The sequence below is a fragment of the Struthio camelus genome, chromosome 14 (assembly GCF_040807025.1).
Source record: "Struthio camelus isolate bStrCam1 chromosome 14, bStrCam1.hap1, whole genome shotgun sequence".
Lineage (NCBI taxonomy): Eukaryota > Metazoa > Chordata > Aves > Struthioniformes > Struthionidae > Struthio > Struthio camelus.
The window spans coordinates 18,234,234-18,253,700 of NC_090955.1; the positions used below are offsets into that span (position 1 = coordinate 18,234,234).

The following is a 19,467-nucleotide window of genomic DNA, read 5'->3' on the forward strand; positions in this document are numbered from 1 at the left end:
AGGTTAGCAACTGAGAATACCTGGCAGGTCGACCATGAGTGAGTGAAGTTACCCGAGGGGTTGTGGATAACTTAGCGGTGGGATGCTCGGGGGCTGAGTGTGGACTATGTATTAGGGTGGGGGGAAATAAATGATACGTAGTGAATCTGCACTGATTTGGTGGGAGCAACACAAAGATGCTGTCCTCCCACGGTGTACTGGGGGCACAGGCAAGGTGGGGGCCGAGGAGTGACACTCCAAGGGTTTTTTTAGTCTCTCTACTACAAACGCAGTAGTCTTGATTAGCTTCCTGCAGGAAGTAGGAAGTACTTCAAATTTAATCCTCTTCCAAAGAGTTAAGTTCACTCTGGAATCAGTGATCCTACCAAGCTGTCAGTTGTTACCTGGATTTAGTGTTCCTGAAGAATGTCTTTCAGTTTAATTTATACATCTGCAGATATGTTGTTATACGTTACGTTATGTGAACTTTTTTGATGTGTTAATTAAAGCAGTTAATATTTTTAATAATTAGTACCCATGTGTAGACAGGTTCTGTATAGGTCCCGAAACAGCTCTGTGGACTCCTGCTTCACTGCAGGTCTGTCCTGAGCTGGGAGGCGTTCAGGCTGCTGCCTTGGATTTCCCTGGCGCTCCCGTCTCCTGTCCGCATCGATCCCTGCTAGCACTCCCTACGCAGAGCGTGAAGCACTGAGACGGCAGCATAACCGCTAGAACTTGGGAACGGGATTTTGGCGCAAAACGCAGGCTATTCAGGTATTACCTTAAGATTTCATATTAATGACCCCAAATAAACCATGTTAGGCACAGAGCGTAAAGAACGAAGCCAGCTCCTTTCCCTGTTCTGTAAGTCTTTGAATATGCCCCTGTGGGTACGGCGTCTGGAACAGCTAGCCAAGAGTGAGGGATTTTATTATTTCTTTAAGTGAAAACCAGTATGAATAAAGGTGGTGCCTGGGCGACCGAAATCGCGTTAGCCGTCTCCAAAACAAGAGCCAAGCTGAGGGAGCGAGTTACGTACGACACCTTGCTGCAGGGAGGAGGCGATGGTTGGGGCTGGCTGCAGCCACTGTGTTAGCTATGTTAACTAATAACGAGCTGTGTGCTGCAGTCAATCATTTTTAGCACATTTTCTTACACGCAGCCTTTCCTGAGTCTTGAAATACAGGCAGGCGGAGACGGGGGCCCGGCTGCCCGAGGAGCTGGGCCCTGGGCACAAGCGAGCGCGCCGGGGCAGCCAGGGGCCGGGCATGGGCGTCCGCGGGGGCTGGCGCTGCGGCCCCTGCAAGTGCGGGGCTGCGTCGCAGGTGGGGCGGCCCAGGCAGAGACGAGAGGGGCGGGTGCACGGGGGGCTCGGGCAGTCTGCAGCCGTGCGAGCCTCCCAGCGCGGCCGCTCACGCGGGCCTGCACGAACGACGGGAGCGAAGCAGGAGGGGCTGCAGAGGGCCGGGGGGTCACGAACACCGGCCAACACTGCGTTTAGTGCAGCCCTGTCTCAATACGATATGCATAATAACAGCTGACGTTTTGTGGCACGCTGTGTGACGTGTTAAATCGCTGTCGTAGCGGTACTGTGAGCGCTGAGCAACGCCTGCAAGAGCTGCTCCGCAGAGCTCGGGGCAGTTTGCTGCTAAACTGTCATTAGTCCCTTGCGCCGTTCCTCGGTGCCAGGGTGGCCGCTGGCTGCTCGGTCGTCTGCAGACGGTGCGCCAGGCTGAACCCCCTTCCCCTTCCCCCTTCCTCTTCCCCCTTCCTCTTCCCCCTTCCTCTTCCCCCTTCCCCCTTCCTCTTCCCCCTTCCTCTTCCCCCTTCCTCTTCCCCCTTCCTCTTCCCCCTTCCTCTTCCCCCTTCCTCTTCCCCCTTCCTCTTCCCCCTTCCTCTTCCCCCTTCCTCTTCCCCCTTCCTCTTCCCCCTTCCTCTTCCCCCTTCCTCTTCCTTTCAAGGCCTCACGTTTGCCTTGTGTATCAGGGTAAAATGTCGGCTGTGCTGTGGTCAACAGCAGGTTTGCCATTCATTTCAGGGAAAGCGAAGTGGTCCCCGAGCAGCGCCAAGAGCATCCCTATGTGTCATTTCTAATGAATCTTTCAATGCAAATGTCCTTTTGCTTTGTGTGTCCCTGCAGAAGTCATATTTCTCTTAACATTTAATCATCACTTGTTTGCACGCTATCACCTGCTTTATAACAGGCCCTGATCAAATAGAAACAGGAAAGTTATAAGCACTTTGAAGTTCTCTTTTCCTTGGTGAAGTTCTGACTTCCTTTGCTTCCTAACGAATGATCCGACCCAGGATCCCCGAGTAAAACACAGCGCGGAGGGCTCAATAAATGTGAAGTTCACTGATGACCGAGATGCGATCACTCTTATTTTCCTCCTTTATTCAGTTTTAGATCAGAAAAAACCTCATGATTTTAGTTGAGTTCAGCTCCCAAATAGCCATTTTTGCTTTATCACCCGCTGCTTTTGTTTTTGAGAGGAGTAGTGGTTGAGTGAGGCCTCGTTCTTTGCCCTTTTCCGTGCTCACAAGGTGCCTGTTTGGGTCGGGTGGTTTGGGGTAGCACCGATCTCAGCGAGGTCAGATCTTGGCGTTGCATTTAGATCTTTGCGACTTCTTTTCTCTCTTCCAGTCCCGTTTCATTCGGCCGGAGGGACGACTGCCGGCAGGCCTGCTCTCAGCGTGCCCAGGGCTCCGGCCAGCGGCTGTCGGTCGCCGTGTCAGACGTGCGGCGCTGCTGCAATTTCCGGAGCCTCCGGGAAGTGCCAGAAGTGTTGGTGCTCTCCGTGTTCGTTAGCGTTAGGAGCCCGGCTCCTGGGTGGGTTCTGCTGAACCATTCCCATCGCAAGCCGCTACGGTCTGTAACCCTGCTCACCCCAAAATTTGGGAAAATCGTGCTTGTGCTGCTACCCTGCCACCCAGCGCGGCTGGGGTTGCTCCGTCAGCGGGACGAGCGAGACCCGGAGGGTGCCGGGGTGCCCGTGTCCGCTCTGCCTTTGGCTTGTGCTGCCTGAAGCTGCTTTGACTGCCCAGCCCCATCCAGATAAACAAGCAACCAATAAAGCCAATAGGAAACCGCATCTGTGTATAAAACCAGGACTGGATCTAGATTTAGTTGCAGATTATCTTTCTGGATAAGTTGTGCCACGCAGCTGACCCCAATGAGCCTTGCAAGGACAGGTGAAATACTGCAAAGCGAAAGGCAGAAAGAGCTTCATTCCCCACAGATCCCCCCTCGGTCTCTGGTACTGTACTAGGCTGAGGCGGAAGGCAGCTGGCGGCACGGCAGCGCGCGCTGGCTGAAAATAACAAAAGAAATCAAGTTATGAAACCTTGTTTACAAATGCTTGCAATGTTTATAAAAACATTTTGCACGAGGCTCCGCTGTGGCCACATTACTTGTGTAACCGTGGCCCAAATCATTTCTAAAAAGCGCTTTTGAAAGCTGTCGCCCGGCGCGGCAGGCGGGAAGGTGCTCCCAGCCCCGGAGCTGCGCCCAGCAGGCGCCCGCCGGCCGGCTCCCCAGGGCCCTGCAGCTTGGCAGGGAGATGGCAATCTGACTTTTCCCCCAAAAGGCAGCAGAAGACTCTGGGAGCAAGCAGTGATGGACAGAAAGTGGGACCGAGCCTCTTCCACCAGCTTTTCTCCTTGCTGCCGCCGGGCCCTCGACCTTTGCACGGGTGCGTTCGTGTATTTAGGCTGCTGTTCCCGGGGGCTCGTGAATGACTTCGGGATGCTTGGACATGCCGCACAGTGGATTAAGCGCAGCCCTTGCAGGGAAGGAGATGAGGGAGTAGAGCGGATTGCTGTTGCCATCTCCCGGGCCCTCGGGGATGCCCTTCGCCGGCGCTGCTCCCACCTCCGCGCGGGGGGCACCCGTGCAGGGGGCGCTGGCACCGGGAGCCTGCCGCCCCTCTCGCTGCCTGCCAGCTCGGTCACGGTTGTAACTGAGATTATTGTGATTTGCCGGGGGGTTATTGGATCTGCTAATCTGGATTTACAGCTGTTATGTGTCCTAAGTTGGCTGTTGCTATAGAAGGTGGAAGCTCAGTTTCTTCAGGACTTAAGAAAGGGGCGATGACGACCAGGGGATGCACGAAAGAGGGAAGAGAAGGGATGTGCTGGAGTATCGAGCCTTAGGTTTTCATCTTCAAATCTAAATGAACGCAAATACCAGCAGCTCAGACGCTCCATTTGCTGGCAGAGCCTGAAGAGGGCTGCCTAGCACAGCCGGACCGCGGCGGGGAGGAGCCGGCGCTGACGGGCAGAAATCCCCGGCAGAGAAACCGGGAGGGATCCCGGGAAGGGAGGCTGTGCGCATTTTCCTTTTTTCAACAACCTCTCCAAGAACACGTCCTAAGCACCGGGGATCTGCTGCTACGTACAAAGCTCAGGCACTGAGCCAATTCGGAAAATAGTGTAACGTGTGTATGTGGAAACAGCGTGACTCCTGGACTGTTCATGCTAACTATAGTTCAGGAGCGCCTTGTATAAAGCAAAGTGAACTTGATAACGCCATTGCGTTGCAAGGATATCCCAGGCCGCAGCTGTGGGTAAAACGCAGGAGCTGTTTCGTGCGCTCCTAAGCGATTGCTGACGAGTGAGCGTCTCCCACCCGATGCCAGTCAGTTCAGCTGATTAGGGCTAAGGCAGGCCGGCTCGGAGCTGGAGGTGGACCCTGCCGACGGGCCTGGAGGAGCCTGGCAGAGCTCCCTCCTCGGTGGCAGCTCGGCGCTGTGGGGGCCCCGCGGGTTTGACGCTGCAAATAACAGCAGGTTAGTCCCTGCCGAGCGCGCCGGGGCACCACCCCGTCTTCCCCGCCCTGCCCGCGGCGGGGAAGAGCCTCGGCCAAGCTGCCGGCGCTGCGCTGAAGTCGCCTCGCGCCGGGGCGCCGGGTGGGTGCGGGAAGGGCCGCGGTAGACGGGGCGCTGCGCCGCTCCTCGGGCTGGCCCCAGGCCGTCCCGCGCCCGCCCACCCACCGCTTTCCCGCGCCGCCGCAGCCCGTGGGAAACGTCCGCAGAGGAGAAGCAGCCCTGGGCAGCTGAAGTGGGGAGGAGAGCGAGGGCCCGCGCGGTGGCCGCTGCGACGGCGGTGCGCGGCCCCGGGAGCCGGGGGTTCCCAGTCAGTTAAAACGGGTGGATCAGAAAACAGCCCCCGCAGTGGTGTTTTGCACGCTGCAGGCTGGGGCCCGGGGGAAGCAGCCGAGCCCCCGGCCGCCCGGGCACAGTGGTTGCCTCCGCGGGGTCTCCTGGGGCCTTTTTTTGCGTTCAAATTATTCTCCTGAAGCTTAAAGCTGATGCAGTATTACACGCGCAACATGGACGATGAGTTCAATACACAGATAAGGGACGTGACTGGCTTGAAAGACGATAACCAGAATTACTACCTTCAAAGAAATTTTGGATTTTTGGTCTAACGGTTACATAAGCTGCCAGTTAAGGTCAAGTACTTTCATCTTGCCTCCACGACGCACCTCGAGACTTGCAGTTGCTTCTTCCTGTACAGCATCATAGCAAAACTCCCCCCTATTTTATTCTCCAGCACAAACAACTGGGTTTTTTTTCCCTTTGATCCGTCCGACCTGGCCTGCGGACCGCTTGCCGGGGGCTGGCGCCCGCTCCCACAGAGCCCGGGCAGCTCGGCCAGGGCGGTCGAAGCGGGGCCGCGGGGCCGCGGGGCCGGAGGGCCGGGGCCGCGCTCTGCCCCCAGCCGCTGCGCGCCCGGCCAGCACGAGCCCTCGGCCGCCCGGGCTTTACCCGTCAGCAACCCGTTTACCGGAAACGCTTCTGTAGCTGAAATAAACCTTTGCTTCAGTCGCGGAGCTTAGTAAAACGTGGCCGTCGCTTCACTGCTTTACATCCTGCTGTAAAATGGTAAGCACCTGGGGGGGGGGAAATCTATACCTAGTGTGCGTTACATTGTAGGAGGCTTTGGCTAATACATATATATATATACTTTAATGAACGAGCACGTTTTTCAACAGCTTGAACGCAAGCGGCGAAGAACAACTTAGGCTCCCTCCCACCGTCAGGGCAGGCGTCCCGCGGCCCCGGGGGTGGCGCGCTGGCCGGAGGGCGAGCGGGCGAGCAGGAGAGCCCCCCGGGCAACCGCTGCTGCCGCTGCCGCTGCTGCCGCCACCGCTGCTGCCGCCGCTGCCGCTGCTGCCGCTGCCGCAGCCGCTGCTGCTGCTGGCGGCCTCTGGCAAACAAAACCATCCGGTTTGCGAGGCTGCCGCGTCAGCCCTTCTCATTGGTACGGGAACTCAGCCACGTGGTGCAGGCGAACTACGTGTATTTTAACAAAACAAACACGCCTGGCAATAACTGGGCGGGAGGGGGGAAAAAATAAAAGAAAACGCTCTCTCTATCTGTGCAGAAAACACGTTGCCCTTCTCGGGAGCAGGGGCTGGCGGGCCGGGGGCCTCCCGGGCCGCCCCGGCCCCCGCGTCGCGCCTCCCGCCCCGGCCGGGGCTCGCCGGCGCAGTCGGCCTTCCTCCGGCGGGAAGAGCAGCGCAGCGCAGCGCAGGGGGCTACCGTAAATTTACTGAACTACAGGAATTTCCTTCCCGCCCTCCAAAACGCATCTGAAAACCTAATCTTTTACAGGAAAAGCTGAGAAACTCTTAGTGGCATCTGATAGGATGGGCAAAGTTCAGACTTTTTTCTATGTTCCCTGACAGATTCCAGCACCCAGCCATGAATACAAAAGCCTGATGTCAATAGGACACTGAAGGCCAGTGCCGGAGCGTCGACACGTCTATAGCGTAACGGTAGATCGTGTACTGACATATAAGGCGGGAGAGAAGTGTTTAAGGTACAGACTGATGAATGCAAATTGGGTTTACTGTTACGAACACAGAACAAATTCTTTCACTTTTTAAAGACGTAACTAATTTGCTGCCTGAAAGGCCCTTTTTAAACAGCCCGCTTTGACAATTTTAGCCATTTTAAATTAAGAATGCTGTGTTACGTTTTTGAGCGCCCGGCTTCAAACGGCACGGCTCGTTGTTCCCGCTGCTGCCGTGGGTTGGCGTCTGCTTGGGTGCTCTGGCAGGGCCAAGGCTCGAACCGCTGCCCCGGCGGGTCTGCTCCGCGTCGGGTCAAACTACGCGTTTGTGGAAACCAGGCAGCAGGGCTCTGTGCTGGGGCGAACGGCTCTAACCGACCGAGGATGGAAGCATGGTGTCTGAGGAGAAAACTGGGAAAGGCGGCGTGCTGTCACGGGCTAACCCCTCTCTGGTCTAAGCTGCTGAAGCTCCCTGATCCCTGGGTCCGAGAGCATGTTTCAAGGTTGGTTTCAGAGATAGCTTCTTTGCAAATGTTTACTTAAAGAGCAGATATGGTTGGGGGGGAAGAAAGATAACTCGGTTTAGTTCTCTACACTAGTATAGAAGTAACTACGGGGAAAATGCCTCTAAAACTACAGCACATCATAAAGTGGACGGACCGTTTAGGACCACTGGGGAGGAAATCTACAGGAAGAACACTAGAAAAAGATAATAAGAAAATGCACAAAAATCAACAAACGATAGCTAATCCTTCCCCCTGTGATGTAGACCAACTTTCCAGGGCTTTCCCTGTGCACCCTGGACTTGGGACCTAAGCTGCGAGTACCGTGAGCCTTTGCCGCTCACACTGAAGGAGCAGGAGTTGTTTTGTTCAGAAGCGCTTAAGTAATTCAGGAAGTCATAGGCAGCGAGCTTGGTGCTCCCAGGTCATTTCAATACTTTGGAGAAACCCCATCCTGCCACGTGAGCCTATGGGAAAGTCCTGCTGCAGGGTCTGAAATCAGCACGATGACGTTTTCCAGGTATCTGTTCAGCTCTGTGCCACTGAGTTTTCCAATTGGTTTAAAAATATATATTTAAAATTTGCTTCAAAATTTCAAAAAAGTTGACTCACTGATCAAATCTCGGTTACATTAAAGCACCTTGGCTTAACTCCACCAACTTGCTCCTCCGTGACTGAGAGCAGCCGAGCACCCTCCTGGCATGGCGTCTGCACCTAACTGCTCGTGGAAAGGGTCGAGTCAGGAGACAGCCTCAGCAACTCGTTTCTGTATCTGCTAATCCCTAGCAAAACGATGAAATAAATGAGCTGCCAGAAGAGATCTGAGTCTTCCCTCATTCACCTCCATGCAGTATCGGCAGCGTTAGACCTAGCAGCCGCCAGCACGGCTGAAGATACCCCGGCCGCCTCTGCAGAGGAGTGAGTCGTCCGGCTGCTGGCGCGGCTTTGCTGCCGGAGCGAGGGCCGGAGGAGCCGCGCGGAGCGGCCGAGGAGCCTGACGCTGCGCCACCTGCCCTTGCAGGCGAGCGCCGGCTACGCCCCGGCCCTTGCCGTGGCCACCGAAATCCCCGCCGCGTGGCGAGGCTCCAGCTCGCCCGTGGCCGCAGAGGAGAGGAGCAGAGAGCTGAACTCTGGGCTGGGCTTCGGGAAAACGCCTGTTCGCAGGGAGATGCTCATGGACCTAATTTCTCACAGATCACATGGGTCTCGGGCCAGCAGCCCATAAAGCCCTGGGAGATGGAGAAAAGCAGAGAGCCCAATGCGATGAGCTGCTACATTTGTAAGTGTTTCCATATTCTTTAAAATTAAAACACCCACTTTGCACACGGAAGAAGGCACTCCGGGCTGCAGATACACGTCAACAAACATACATTTATAGTGTGCAGAGAAGCAGCCAATTTCTGCGGGACTGTCCTATGCCAAAGCGTATCGAAATAAATGAACGTTCTGCATGAATCCGTCCTGCAGAGCGGTGAGGTTTTGACAGCTACGTTACGTCGCGGAGCAGTGAGGCCCAGGCTCTAGAAAAGTGCGTGTAACTTTTGTACTGGTTTCCTAGGCCTTTTCTCCTCCTCTTACTCCACCCCCTAGACTTGCTCTTCTGTTTCTCTGGTTGGAACTCAAAGCAGCTGAAAAACTCAAATTGAGAAACTCAAAAATCACAGTCGATCATTTTAAACCTAAAACGGGTCTAATTTTTGGAGGGCGGATACTCATTCCAGTCAGCACAATGAAGAAAATAGGTTCCTTTGGGCTATCTCAACATGTCACCCAAAACACCCAAGTCATTAGCTGAACCGTAGGCCGACAGTCTTACCCCTGCGCTACCAGGCCTTTAGCTGCCTCCGTTAGAAGCTCATGGCGAACCAGAGAACGCCATTTCTGACACGAGTTCAAACGTAACAGTGACCAAAGCCCTTTCTGTGGCATGGAAATCCAGCGGGCGATATAAGTAATTTGACTCTCTCTTTAATCACCCAAACAGATTCTGCTTATACTGACAACGGCTTCATCTCAGCAGAACAACTTAGCGTTAAAGTTATGCGCACACCTGGGTTTTCCTTGTCCTCTACAGGTGATTTCTGGGGATTTTTGCGGACCCCTGCAACAAAGCGGAGGACCATCCGTCTTCTCTTTTTAAGCCGAGCAGAAGACGGTTTTTCCCTCTCGCTTTGTCCATCCCAAGCGGCGGCGGCGGTTCCCGGGGGGGCGCGCAAGGGGTCCGGAGCCCGCTCGGGACGCACGTCCCCCCAGAGCGCTCCCGCTTTCCCGGAGCCTGGGTGCTGAGCCCCAGGCAGCCCCAGCTCAAGGGCGCGGGCCTCGGCTGGGGGCTTGGCGGGCGGCTGGCGTTCACCGCCACCTCGTTGGTGCAGCAGCCCCGCTGGCCCCGTTCCTGTGGCTGGCACAGGGGGAGCTGGGTGACTTTAACGGAAATAAGGCAATCCCACCCCAGGAAAAGGTATTTCTGTCCGTCTTTCGGCGCGAACCAAACCGCGCGCCGTGGCCGCCGAGGCGCTCAGCCTCGGGGCGTGCAGCCGGGCCCACGCGCGGCCGCGTGGCGGCGGGGGGGGGGCGCGCGGCGGGGCCCCCACGGCCGCGCGTGGGGCGCGTCCCCCCTCCCTCCCCGCCCGTGCTGCGCAGCCGGCGGGGAGCCGAGCGCGGCCGCGGCGCTTGCAGGCCACTTTCTTTGAAAAGTCTCTCTCCGTGGCGAGGCCAAAAAAAAAAAAAAAAAAAGAAAAAAAAAGAAAGAAAAGAAATGGCAGCGCGTTCCCTCAAGAGCGCCTCAAACCCCGCAAATCCGGCGGCGGCGGCGGCGGCCGAGCCCCGCGCCCCGGCGCGCCGAGCCCAGCCCGCGGCCGCCTCGCCTCCCCCTCCGCCGCCCGCCCCGGCCCCAGCCCCAGCCCCAGCCCCAGCCGAGGAAATATTACAATGTTGCAAGCTGACGTAAGGACATTACAAGGAAAGGGCTACATTTCGGAGTGTTTATGAAAAGCCTCGGTACTGTACTGTCACCAGGGGGCATGCAATATAATGCATTTCGCCAAACATTTTGAATAATAATCATTTAACAACAACAACAACAAAAAAGCCCCAGTCCGGTCGGAGCTCGCAGAGCCAGAGGAACCATGCAGCCAAACTTTGGGAAGCCCTTTATTATTTTTCTGACATTGCTAGCTCGCCCTTGAGGAGCCGTAATTGCATTATCTGTTTTTTTTTTCCCCCCTTCTTTTCTTCCCCCTTCCCCCCCCTCCCCGCTCCGTCTCTCGACATTGCAAATTTGCGTGCATTTTGGAAGGAGAAGCCGCAAAAGCTACCTAGCGGCAGGAGCCGCAGCGAGCCCTGCGTGCTTGCCTGGGAGTCCAGTGTTGTTTTGAAGGGAGCTAACATGGCGACGGTGCCCGTCTATTGCATCTGTAGGCTGCCCTACGACGTAACCCGCTTCATGATTGAATGCGATGCCTGCAAGGACTGGTTTCACGGCAGGTAACACAAAGAGATCGGGCCTTTTCCCCCCTTTCGCCGCGATCCCCCCCTCTCGCTCGGTGCCTTTCGCCTCCTTTTCTCTCCGGGCAGAGAGAGGGAGACGGTGCTGTTGGAGCCGCTGCTATGTGCAGTTTTCCAACAGGCCTTTTTGGAGAGGAGGAGGAGGAGCCACTCTGCCCCCGTCTCCCTCTCTCTCTCCCTCTGTTGTATTTTTGTTTTGTTTTGTTTTGTAAATTTTGCTCGATTCTCGGCACAAAGCTCTCCCCCCGGGCCGGGGCTCCGGTGTCAGCGGGCTGGGGGGCTGCTGCGCCGCCGGCGGGGCGGCCGGGCAGGCGCGGCCGCCGCGATCGTCCTCGCCGCGCTCCGGGCGGCGGCGGCGGCGGCAGCAGCGGCGGCGGCCGCCTCTCCTTGCGGCCAGCGCCGCGCCGGCGGCCGCGGTGCCCGGCGTCCCGCGGCGCCCTGCCGCCGCCGCCCGCCCCTTCCCCCTCGCGGCGGGGCGAGGGCCCGCGCCGGCCGGCGGCGGCGGCGGTGGGGGGGGGGACGCGGCCCCGCCGCCCTGTCCCCGCGCTCCGACAGCCGGAGCGGGCGGCCGGGCGGGCCGCGCTGGCCGGGGGGATATCGCTCCCCTCACCCCCCCCCCCCGGGTGCCGCCTGGCTCTGGCGGGGCGGCGGCGGCGGCGGCGGGGCGCGGCGGTGTTTCCCGTCTGACAGGGCTGCCACCGCCGGGCCAGCTTGGCGGCTTAACCCTTGGCGGCGCGGGCCGGGCCGGGGGCGGAGGAGGAGGAGGAGGGGGGGGGGGATCCGGCCGCCCTGGCGGAGGGGAAGCGCGCGCCGCGCTGGCTCCGCTTGGCCGGCGGGGCAGGGGAAGCCCCGGGGCGCCGCCAGCCGCGGGGGCCGGCGGGGCGGCGGAGCGCCTGCCCGGAGGCGGGGCGGCGGGGCCGCCTGTGTGGGGAAGACCCCGCTCGCCGAGAGCCCGCCCCTCCGCCCGGCCAGGGGGGCAGCCCCTCTTCGCCCCCCCTCGCCCGCCGCCGTGCCGAGATCATGGTGGCTGCGGGCGGCTGCCCCGGGCTGCTGCCGCCGGGGCGGAGCGGGGCTCGCGCCTGGCCGGACAATGGCGGCGGGTTTTCAAACCGCGCCAACGGCCGCCAACGGCCGCGCGGAGCCCCAGGGCTCGCGGCCTCTCTGTGGGGGCGCCGGGGCCGCGCAGCCGCCTGGCCCCGGCCCCGGCCCCGGCCCCGGCCGCAGCGGGGTGGTCGCCTCGGGGCGGCCCGGGCCCTGCCGCCGCCGCCGGGGGTGGCGGGGGAGGCGGCTGGCCGCGGCCGCCGGGCAGTTCCGGGGGAGGCGGCGCCGCGGGAGAGTTTGTTTAGGGGTGGACAAAGGCGGGGGCTGCCGCGCCGGATTCGCTGCTCCCCAAACCATTGTTAGGGAGAGCGAGCGCAGGCGAGCTTTTGTGCGGCAGACAATGGGAGAGCGCTCGCGCTTGAGTTAACGCTGTGAAACCGAACTTCAGGATCGCGCCTGTCCTCTCCCCGCCCCGAGAGAAATGGGGAAGGGAGCTCAAGCAGCTGGAGTGGAAAGCCGAGGACACGGCAGTCCACGGATTTGCGTGGCAGCCGCTTAGGTGCCAGGCCGGGATCCCGCGGGTGTCCCAAGTCCGAGTTAAAGGTGGTGGTGGGTGGCGGAGGAGGGGTCCTGGAGGCTGGCAGGTGGGGCAGGCCTGAGGGGCTACCAGCCAGGGCTCCGGCACACTGGGGCCAGTGCAGCCCCCCGGAGAGGTGACGCGGGAGGGTGGCCTGGGCCTGCAGAGGAACACGAGCCGGGAAGCGACCCCAGCAGAGAAGCTGGTCTTCGCGCCTGGTGTCGGAGCGCTGCCGGCTTGGCCGCGGTTCTCCGGGAGTGGTAAAGATCAGGTGCTGTGAGAGATGAAAGTATGAAAGTATATGAAATTGAAATCCGGTTAGTGAGTCCTGTTTGTGACGGGTATTCGGTACGGTTAAACGGTAACTCTTTCCTTTCAACCAGCTTGAACCATTGCCTCCAAATAGTTGCTGGGTGGAGGAGACGGATGCAAGGAGGCACTCTGTGCTGCCGTTGCCTGCCATTCCCCCATACTGGAGCAGGCCCCGTATGGATTACGTGTTTCCCCCAAAACTAATCGTATACACAAAAAACTGTTACAGAAACCTAACTGTAGCATTAGGGTTGATATTCCAGCTTTTTTATTTTTTTTAAGCTGTTAAGAAATATAAGGCAAAATGCTGAAATAAATAATGCCAGTGAAAATGTTGATAGTGGAATAGTCTACGCTTACGCTTCTAGATATATGCCTTAAAGGATGCACAGTTGCTTATATCTATTAACACTTAGGCACAGGTAACAGGGCGAGACTGATTTAGAGGTTTAAAAGAGGCTTCGATTATTGTACAGAATTTTGAAAAATTAAGATTTTCTACAAAATGATGATTGGATGAGTGGATTCATGAAAAGCTGAGCAAAAAAAGGAGTTAAGCTTCCTGTGTACAGTGGTGACTTTTGATTAAAACCGATCAGAACCGATTAGGTGTAACTGCTCAGGAGAATGATCTCTGCGTTGTGTGGACAGCTCGGTGACGATACCTCATGAACGCACAAAGAAAGGTATTTTATTTTGTATTAAGAAGGGGCAGCATAGAATTGTAAATCTGTCACAGTATCTTAAAAACTGAGGGTGTACCCGTTCTGCTTAGTTACAGAGAAGTTTCTGCTTAGTTCTTCCGGAGAAGAATTGTGAAGTAGAGAATGAGAAGGAAGAGACTTGTCATCAAGCCAAAAATTAAAATAATTGTATCTGAGAAGTATGTTAAGTGATGTAGTAGAAGATGCCTTATATATGTCCCTATTTGCTTTTCTTTGCATTACGAGAACTAAAAAGTGTTCAACAACAATAAATATAAATCAGGAGTTAGTTATAGACTCAAAGCTCTGATGATGTTGATGTTTACATAGATACTATACTGCAAGAGAAAAATAAACAAATGAGCAAGACTAAACACTGTCAAGGAGACTCACCCAAATTTTACCCTTGTAGTCATACTTAGGTCTTTTTAACATGATATACACTGTGCCTTTCAGAAAAAAAAATTCATTCCTGTTTTGTTTTTGTAGAAGTGGGTCAAATGTTTATATACTTCCTTTCTGACAGCAGTTTCCAGATATTTAAAGAAAAGTATTTCATGGGCCTCTTTACTTATCAGTCACAGTCTCCCTCACATCTAACGCTGGGTAACATCTCTGTGGCACTTACAACAGTTGCAAAGATAAATTAATATCAGAAAAATATTTAATGTGCATTCAACTTATTTAGTTTAATTTATGCACTTTAGAAGCTGGAAACAGGGAGATGGAGCCATCACCACCGGACTGGCTAGTGCTTTCCAGATTTTATTAAGTCTTAACTTTTAACTTAGTTTATTAAGTCTTAATTTTTATTATCTTTTTCACGGAGAATTTCTTTTGTAAAGCAGTGTTATATCTTTCTGTAGAAATCATTACTTAATCCTGAGAAACTTCCCAGTGGTCGCTCATTACTAGATCTAAAACTTTGCATAGCAGGGGAAGGTTATTCGTCAGTGGGCTTTCTTCTATTTCTTGGATGCCTATCATCAATCTGGTTTTAGGACGGCACGTGGTGAAGTTACTGCATTAGAGTACATGAATTGGTATATGGCTGGTAAGTTTCTTCTGATAGACGAAAGATTAGGCATCCATGTTGATTTTCTTAGGTCAGTAGCCTTTGGTAACCCTGCCCAAGTACTGTTGCTGATACAAAATGAGAAAGAAGTGGATGGAGTTTTTCATCGTTAGCTCCATTCCTTCCTTTCTTGATGTTTTCAGAGGGCCGTGCTGTTATGACTCCGTATGTTACCCAGGCATAAGAGGCCCTTAGACACTGTTGAACTGTGGAGCCACCAGTATGTTCAGAGAATGCCATTTTTGCGACTTCTCATTAGGTCGAGTTTGAATCGTTTCCATACTTTCCTGGTGCCTGAATCGCAAGAGGCAAGCAGTTTCAAGATGTCTGGAAAGGATGGAGATGATCTCGTAGGGAAAAGGGGAAAAAATGCTGAAGCAGATGACTGGGGTGTTGACTCCTCTCTCAGTGAAGACTTATACGTTCTTTGCCAGAGATTCGTGGAGTTGGGACACTTTTAAACACTCAGTTGTTTGTGGATTCCTAGGCAATATAGTGCTGTCACATTTTTTTCTCCAATGGTTAAGTGTGGTAGAACCTTTCTGCTGTGCAGCGTTCCCGGGTTTTTCTGTTGCAGTGATTGTGGTGGGTTCTTCATCCTCCATGAGACTGATGAGTGGTAATAAAGGGAAAATGTGATTTAGTTCACATAGGAGCTCTTAAAGCCTGTATTTACAGGATCGCAGTGGTCCCCCCTAGCCTCAGTCTCTGAGTCTACTGTAGCCTGTTCTCACTAGGGATATTGCTGAGGACTACCTGAAATTTTAGATTAAGGTGTGGAACTCCGATGAGTGGATAAACCATTCAAGACTGACTTTTCTTTGCTGAGTTGATCATGTACTCACTGCAGTAAACCCAGCTGCCCACTGTTGCGTTCACTGCCTGCTGCATCTCCTACTATGACCCCATCTCAACAACCCCATGTCTCCTAAGATACTCATGAAGATCAGATGGCAGCTCTTCCTGACGTGCTGCACAGAACCCACGCCTGAACAACTTACTCGTATAAACTTTAGGGTGCAAACTCTTAATTTTTCTCATGTTTGGTAGAGGTGACAACCTGTATAATACAGATTCTGCACATCATTTTATGGATGGCCGTTTGATGCTGGATGTTGTATGCTACCTGTCATTTAATGTATGCTGTTTGATGTGGATGTTTGCTCTGTTGAAGTCCCACACACCACCATTGCTTCTAGACTCTGGCTTTCCTGCAAAAACTGAATGTTACTGCTCCCTGCTTTCTTAGCTCCTCCGTCTTTCTGTCGTAATGCCTTTATGTTATGTCCTCACCTCTGGGGTCCCCTGCCTGATGAGGTGTTCCTGAAGTTGTTCTGCACGTTATCCAGCAACAGGATTACAGGCAGCAGCAACATTTGGGAGTCATAGGTGCCTCTCAGCTTCCCAGCCTATTGGTATACGTTTGGATTTGGGGAGGAGGAGGAGGGCAAAAGGAGGGAGCTGCATTATGTGCTTGCTCTGTGATGAAGAAGCGGAGAATCGGCAGCTGCCCAGCCAGTCACTGCTACGTCATCTGTAGGCCTGGCCAGACAGGCACATCGCTGTGTGCAGGCAGTGCTGCAGGCTAAAGGAAGTGTTTTCCAGGCCGTGTACTGTGCAGGCTTGCTTTAGATAATGTGGGACAAGACGGTTCACCAACTGGGTAAAATGGTTTGGCTAAAGCACGTTACACCTATGCTTTGTAAACAGCACTGCCTTCTCATCTGCTTCTAGGTAATGGTGTGGATCATGATCTATGAAGTTTTATGTGGTTTAGATTTTGCCTGTTTTAGGGACGCTCTCTTCCTGTGGAACTTCGCTGCAGTTGAAAGCAGCGAGAGCAGTTTTGCTGACAGTTTGTGAATGTAAGCTCTTAAACGTTGGAAAAAGTCATATTTACTGGCAAGTCTCCAACTACCAAACTCATTTATTATGGGAGTGTTACAAAGCCTAATATTCATGGCAAGACAAGTCCTTTTGTCCAAGTTGGTTCAACCAGAAGTCAGTTCTTGGTTATTTATTGTAGCTGTAGGTGCAGGAAGGTAAATTATTTACTTTCTCTACAGTGGACGTTTCATTAACAGTAGCTATAAGATGTACGTGGTGTCATAGGATGGGATCATACAGTCGCTCACTAAATAAAATAACAAGTATATCTGTTTTTCTACCACATGTATATTTAAACTGTGGAACTCATTGCCACAAGCACAGGTGACGTAAATAGCTTAGTAAGAGTATGAAAGGTTTAGTTATCTAAAAGTAGTTCCTGCAGTTACCATAGCAGCATGAAATTAGGGTGGCTATTAGTGAAGGTGCCTAGGTGCCTTGATGGACAAAATGAACTCCAGCTGGATTAAGAAATGTGCTTGTCCATCACATTGCAAAACTAAAATCATTGTGTATGGGGGAGATGCTGGAATGTTCAGCATTTTCTTAAATACGTCTGGTTTTGCATGGCAATGTCTAGTTCCTATGTTTTACGGAGGCTTCTATCTTATCACTAGCTTTGGCTAAATACGAAAATTTGGGTAAAATTTTAGGGTTAGGATAATCCTAAAAATACAGTGCTGTCTTCCCTAGTATTATCTCACTGGAAGGAGCTACTAAGGTTAACCATACATTGCACAAACAAGATTGCATTTAGTATGAGGAGTTTTGATAGGAAAAAGGTATGTAACTTTTTAAGATAACTGAATATTTAAGTTGCAAAATTATTTCAAGATATCCTGAAGAAATACTCAGCGTTGCAGTCTCGATCATACTGGGAGCATCAGTTATACAGAGCATCCATTGTGATACATATTACAATAATAAGTTAAGGCATATGCCAGAATGTTTTTCCTTATGGATGCTTTATTCCAGGAAGAAAAAAAAAGCTGTGTTGTTTAGGGATGATTTCATAGAGCCCGTAACGCACACTAATTATTCTGGAATGAAGTATCTGTATGGACACTTTAGTGGAAAATGATTGCCTTAAAAAAACCGAACAAATAAACCCAAACACTTGCTTTTTAAAAAAGAACTGAGTTGTAAGTTTGAAAGGTGAAGACGTTTTGCAATTACAACTAAACTGCTGCAAAATGTCTTCTGCTCAGGTTGGAATTCATGCCATTTTAATTTTCCTTTCAATAATGTAGCATTATTTATTCTGTAAGTTGAAAGCAGTTCAGAGAATTTAATAACCTTTTCTCAATTTTTTAAACATCTAGGCCTGCATAAAGGTGGAAACATGTGGCATACATGTTCCAGGACTGGTGCTGGGTTTGTTTTCTTATATTATTGTATGATCTCACAGTAGTAATTAACACCAACTTCCAGAGTATTGAGAGCCTGGCTAGATGGTAAAGCAAGTCAATTTTGTGTTGCTAGTCCGTGTTGTGGTCTCAGTCCTCTGGCATGGCTAAATAAACCACTAGTTTTACTGTTTCATATCCATTTGTGCTCTATAAACTAGATTCAGAGTAGAAAATATATCAGAGTTTTAGAATGCCATAGGAAACTTTCAGTTGACCTCAGTGTCTCCTGGGCTATTACAATATCAACTGCAAGATTACTTTGCAACTATTTGCTAAAGTATATTCTCAGTTTTTATAGCAGATTCTAAAAAATGCAAGCATGCAGTTTTATGTTGCTGAGAAAAAATGCTAGAGCGTTCAGAACTTGTATTTAGTGTACATTAAAAAGGTTGAATGCTTATCCCTAAAAATTAAGTTTACTTGGAAACCGAGGTTAAATTAAGTTTACTTGGAAACCGAGGTTGACCCTTAACTCTGGCGTGCTGGTGTTCTAATGCGGCCATCGCCAGGAAAAGCCCTTGGCACAGCACTCTGTTGTTAAGCTACAGGCTCCATGTTCAGGTAAGCATGCAAAGAGAAGCAGGTCAGCTTCCTCGTAGTCAATTATTTTCATTTTCGAGTCTTCCATTCTCTCCTGGAACCTTACCCTTGTACCGAGCTGGTATTAAGTGGATGTTAATACAAGACCTAGGTGTACAAAGTTGACTTTGAAGCAGAATGCATTTTTCACTCCTGATCAGCTCTGCTGTAGGACTCAACATGACTATTAGACAGATCTAGGCTTGCAGTCCCTAGGTGTCTTGTATTTAAATTTGCTGCTTAGAAGACCCCGAGGTTCCAGTTTGAAAAGATGTTTAACTGAGACGCTTCGAGTCTCGTTTTCAAAAGCACCGACGACTCCATTTTTTGCAAATAGGAATTTAGGGATAATAAGTGCTTAGTTGCTCTGGACATCAAGGTTTTGATGAGTTAGCCCAGACATCATGGAACCCCAAATTAATGTACACTTTCGAAAATACGAGCCTAGGGAATACTGAGTGCGGACAGTAACGTGAGAAGAACTGGCCTACGAGTATGTTGTCTGACAAACTAGCTCCTGGCAGTAGGTATAGTCACAGAAGAGTGTTGTATATGAAGGTTCTTTTAGAAGAGCAAGGATAAAATGTTATGAATTTTAAGCACAATTCAGGTTTAATTACAAAGAAACAAAAAAAAGAGTATGAATTAAGGAGCGCTCTCCGATAGCTAGACTTTATCTAATAAGCAGTCCCCACTCACCCAGGTGCCTGTTCAGTAAGAGCAGGACTGCACCTTTAGGAGGTGCTAGCTTTTATTCAGAAAAGTTAAAATAATGTCATTTTTCTGGCAACAAAAAATTAGCTCTGCGAGCAAAAAGCGGCTTGTAACTGACCCACTGCTTTTTCCTTATTCCTAAATAGCTCTAAAGTGAAGAAAATAGGTTAAAAAAATTATTGAAAAGATGATCAAAGCAGTTTAACTACATATGGAGAAAAACTGCTGGACAGAAAAGTATTCAGAATCATTACGACACTTTTAAAAGCCGTCATTTTTAACATTGCCTTAATATATTTTCTTCTCTTTCTGATCAATATGCATTTTCCTATGAATGTATCCACCTAGGTGTTTTGATTCTGTGTTATGTGACTGGAGTTGTTAC

At 52.3% G+C, this 19,467-nt stretch overlaps 1 protein-coding gene and 1 long non-coding RNA gene across 4 annotated transcripts in view; both read left to right on the forward strand.

Annotated features, from left to right (window-relative positions):
• Positions 1-5,738: 5,738 nt before the first annotated feature.
• Positions 5,739-8,320, forward strand: LOC138060947 (uncharacterized). 2 transcript variants are annotated; one of them, XR_011134451.1, is made up of 4 exons: positions 5,739-5,864; positions 6,671-7,280; positions 7,547-7,800; positions 7,918-8,320. It is a non-coding gene; the product is annotated as an uncharacterized lncRNA (long non-coding RNA). The 2 variants fall into 2 exon arrangements; XR_011134450.1 differs by lacking the exon at positions 7,547-7,800.
• A 1,384-nt stretch (positions 8,321-9,704) lies between these two features.
• PHF2 (PHD finger protein 2) overlaps positions 9,705-19,467 on the forward strand; it is a 107,172-nt gene continuing 97,409 nt past the window's right edge. The window contains exons 1-2 of one of the 2 annotated variants that reach the window (XM_068907101.1): positions 9,705-9,738; positions 10,576-10,763. In XM_068907101.1, coding sequence (XP_068763202.1) covers positions 10,666-10,763 — 98 coding nt within the window. In that variant the 5' untranslated portion in view covers positions 9,705-9,738; positions 10,576-10,665. Of the gene's footprint in view, positions 9,739-10,575; positions 10,764-19,467 lie in introns of those variants that run through there. The other variant, XM_068907103.1, reaches the window with a different exon arrangement.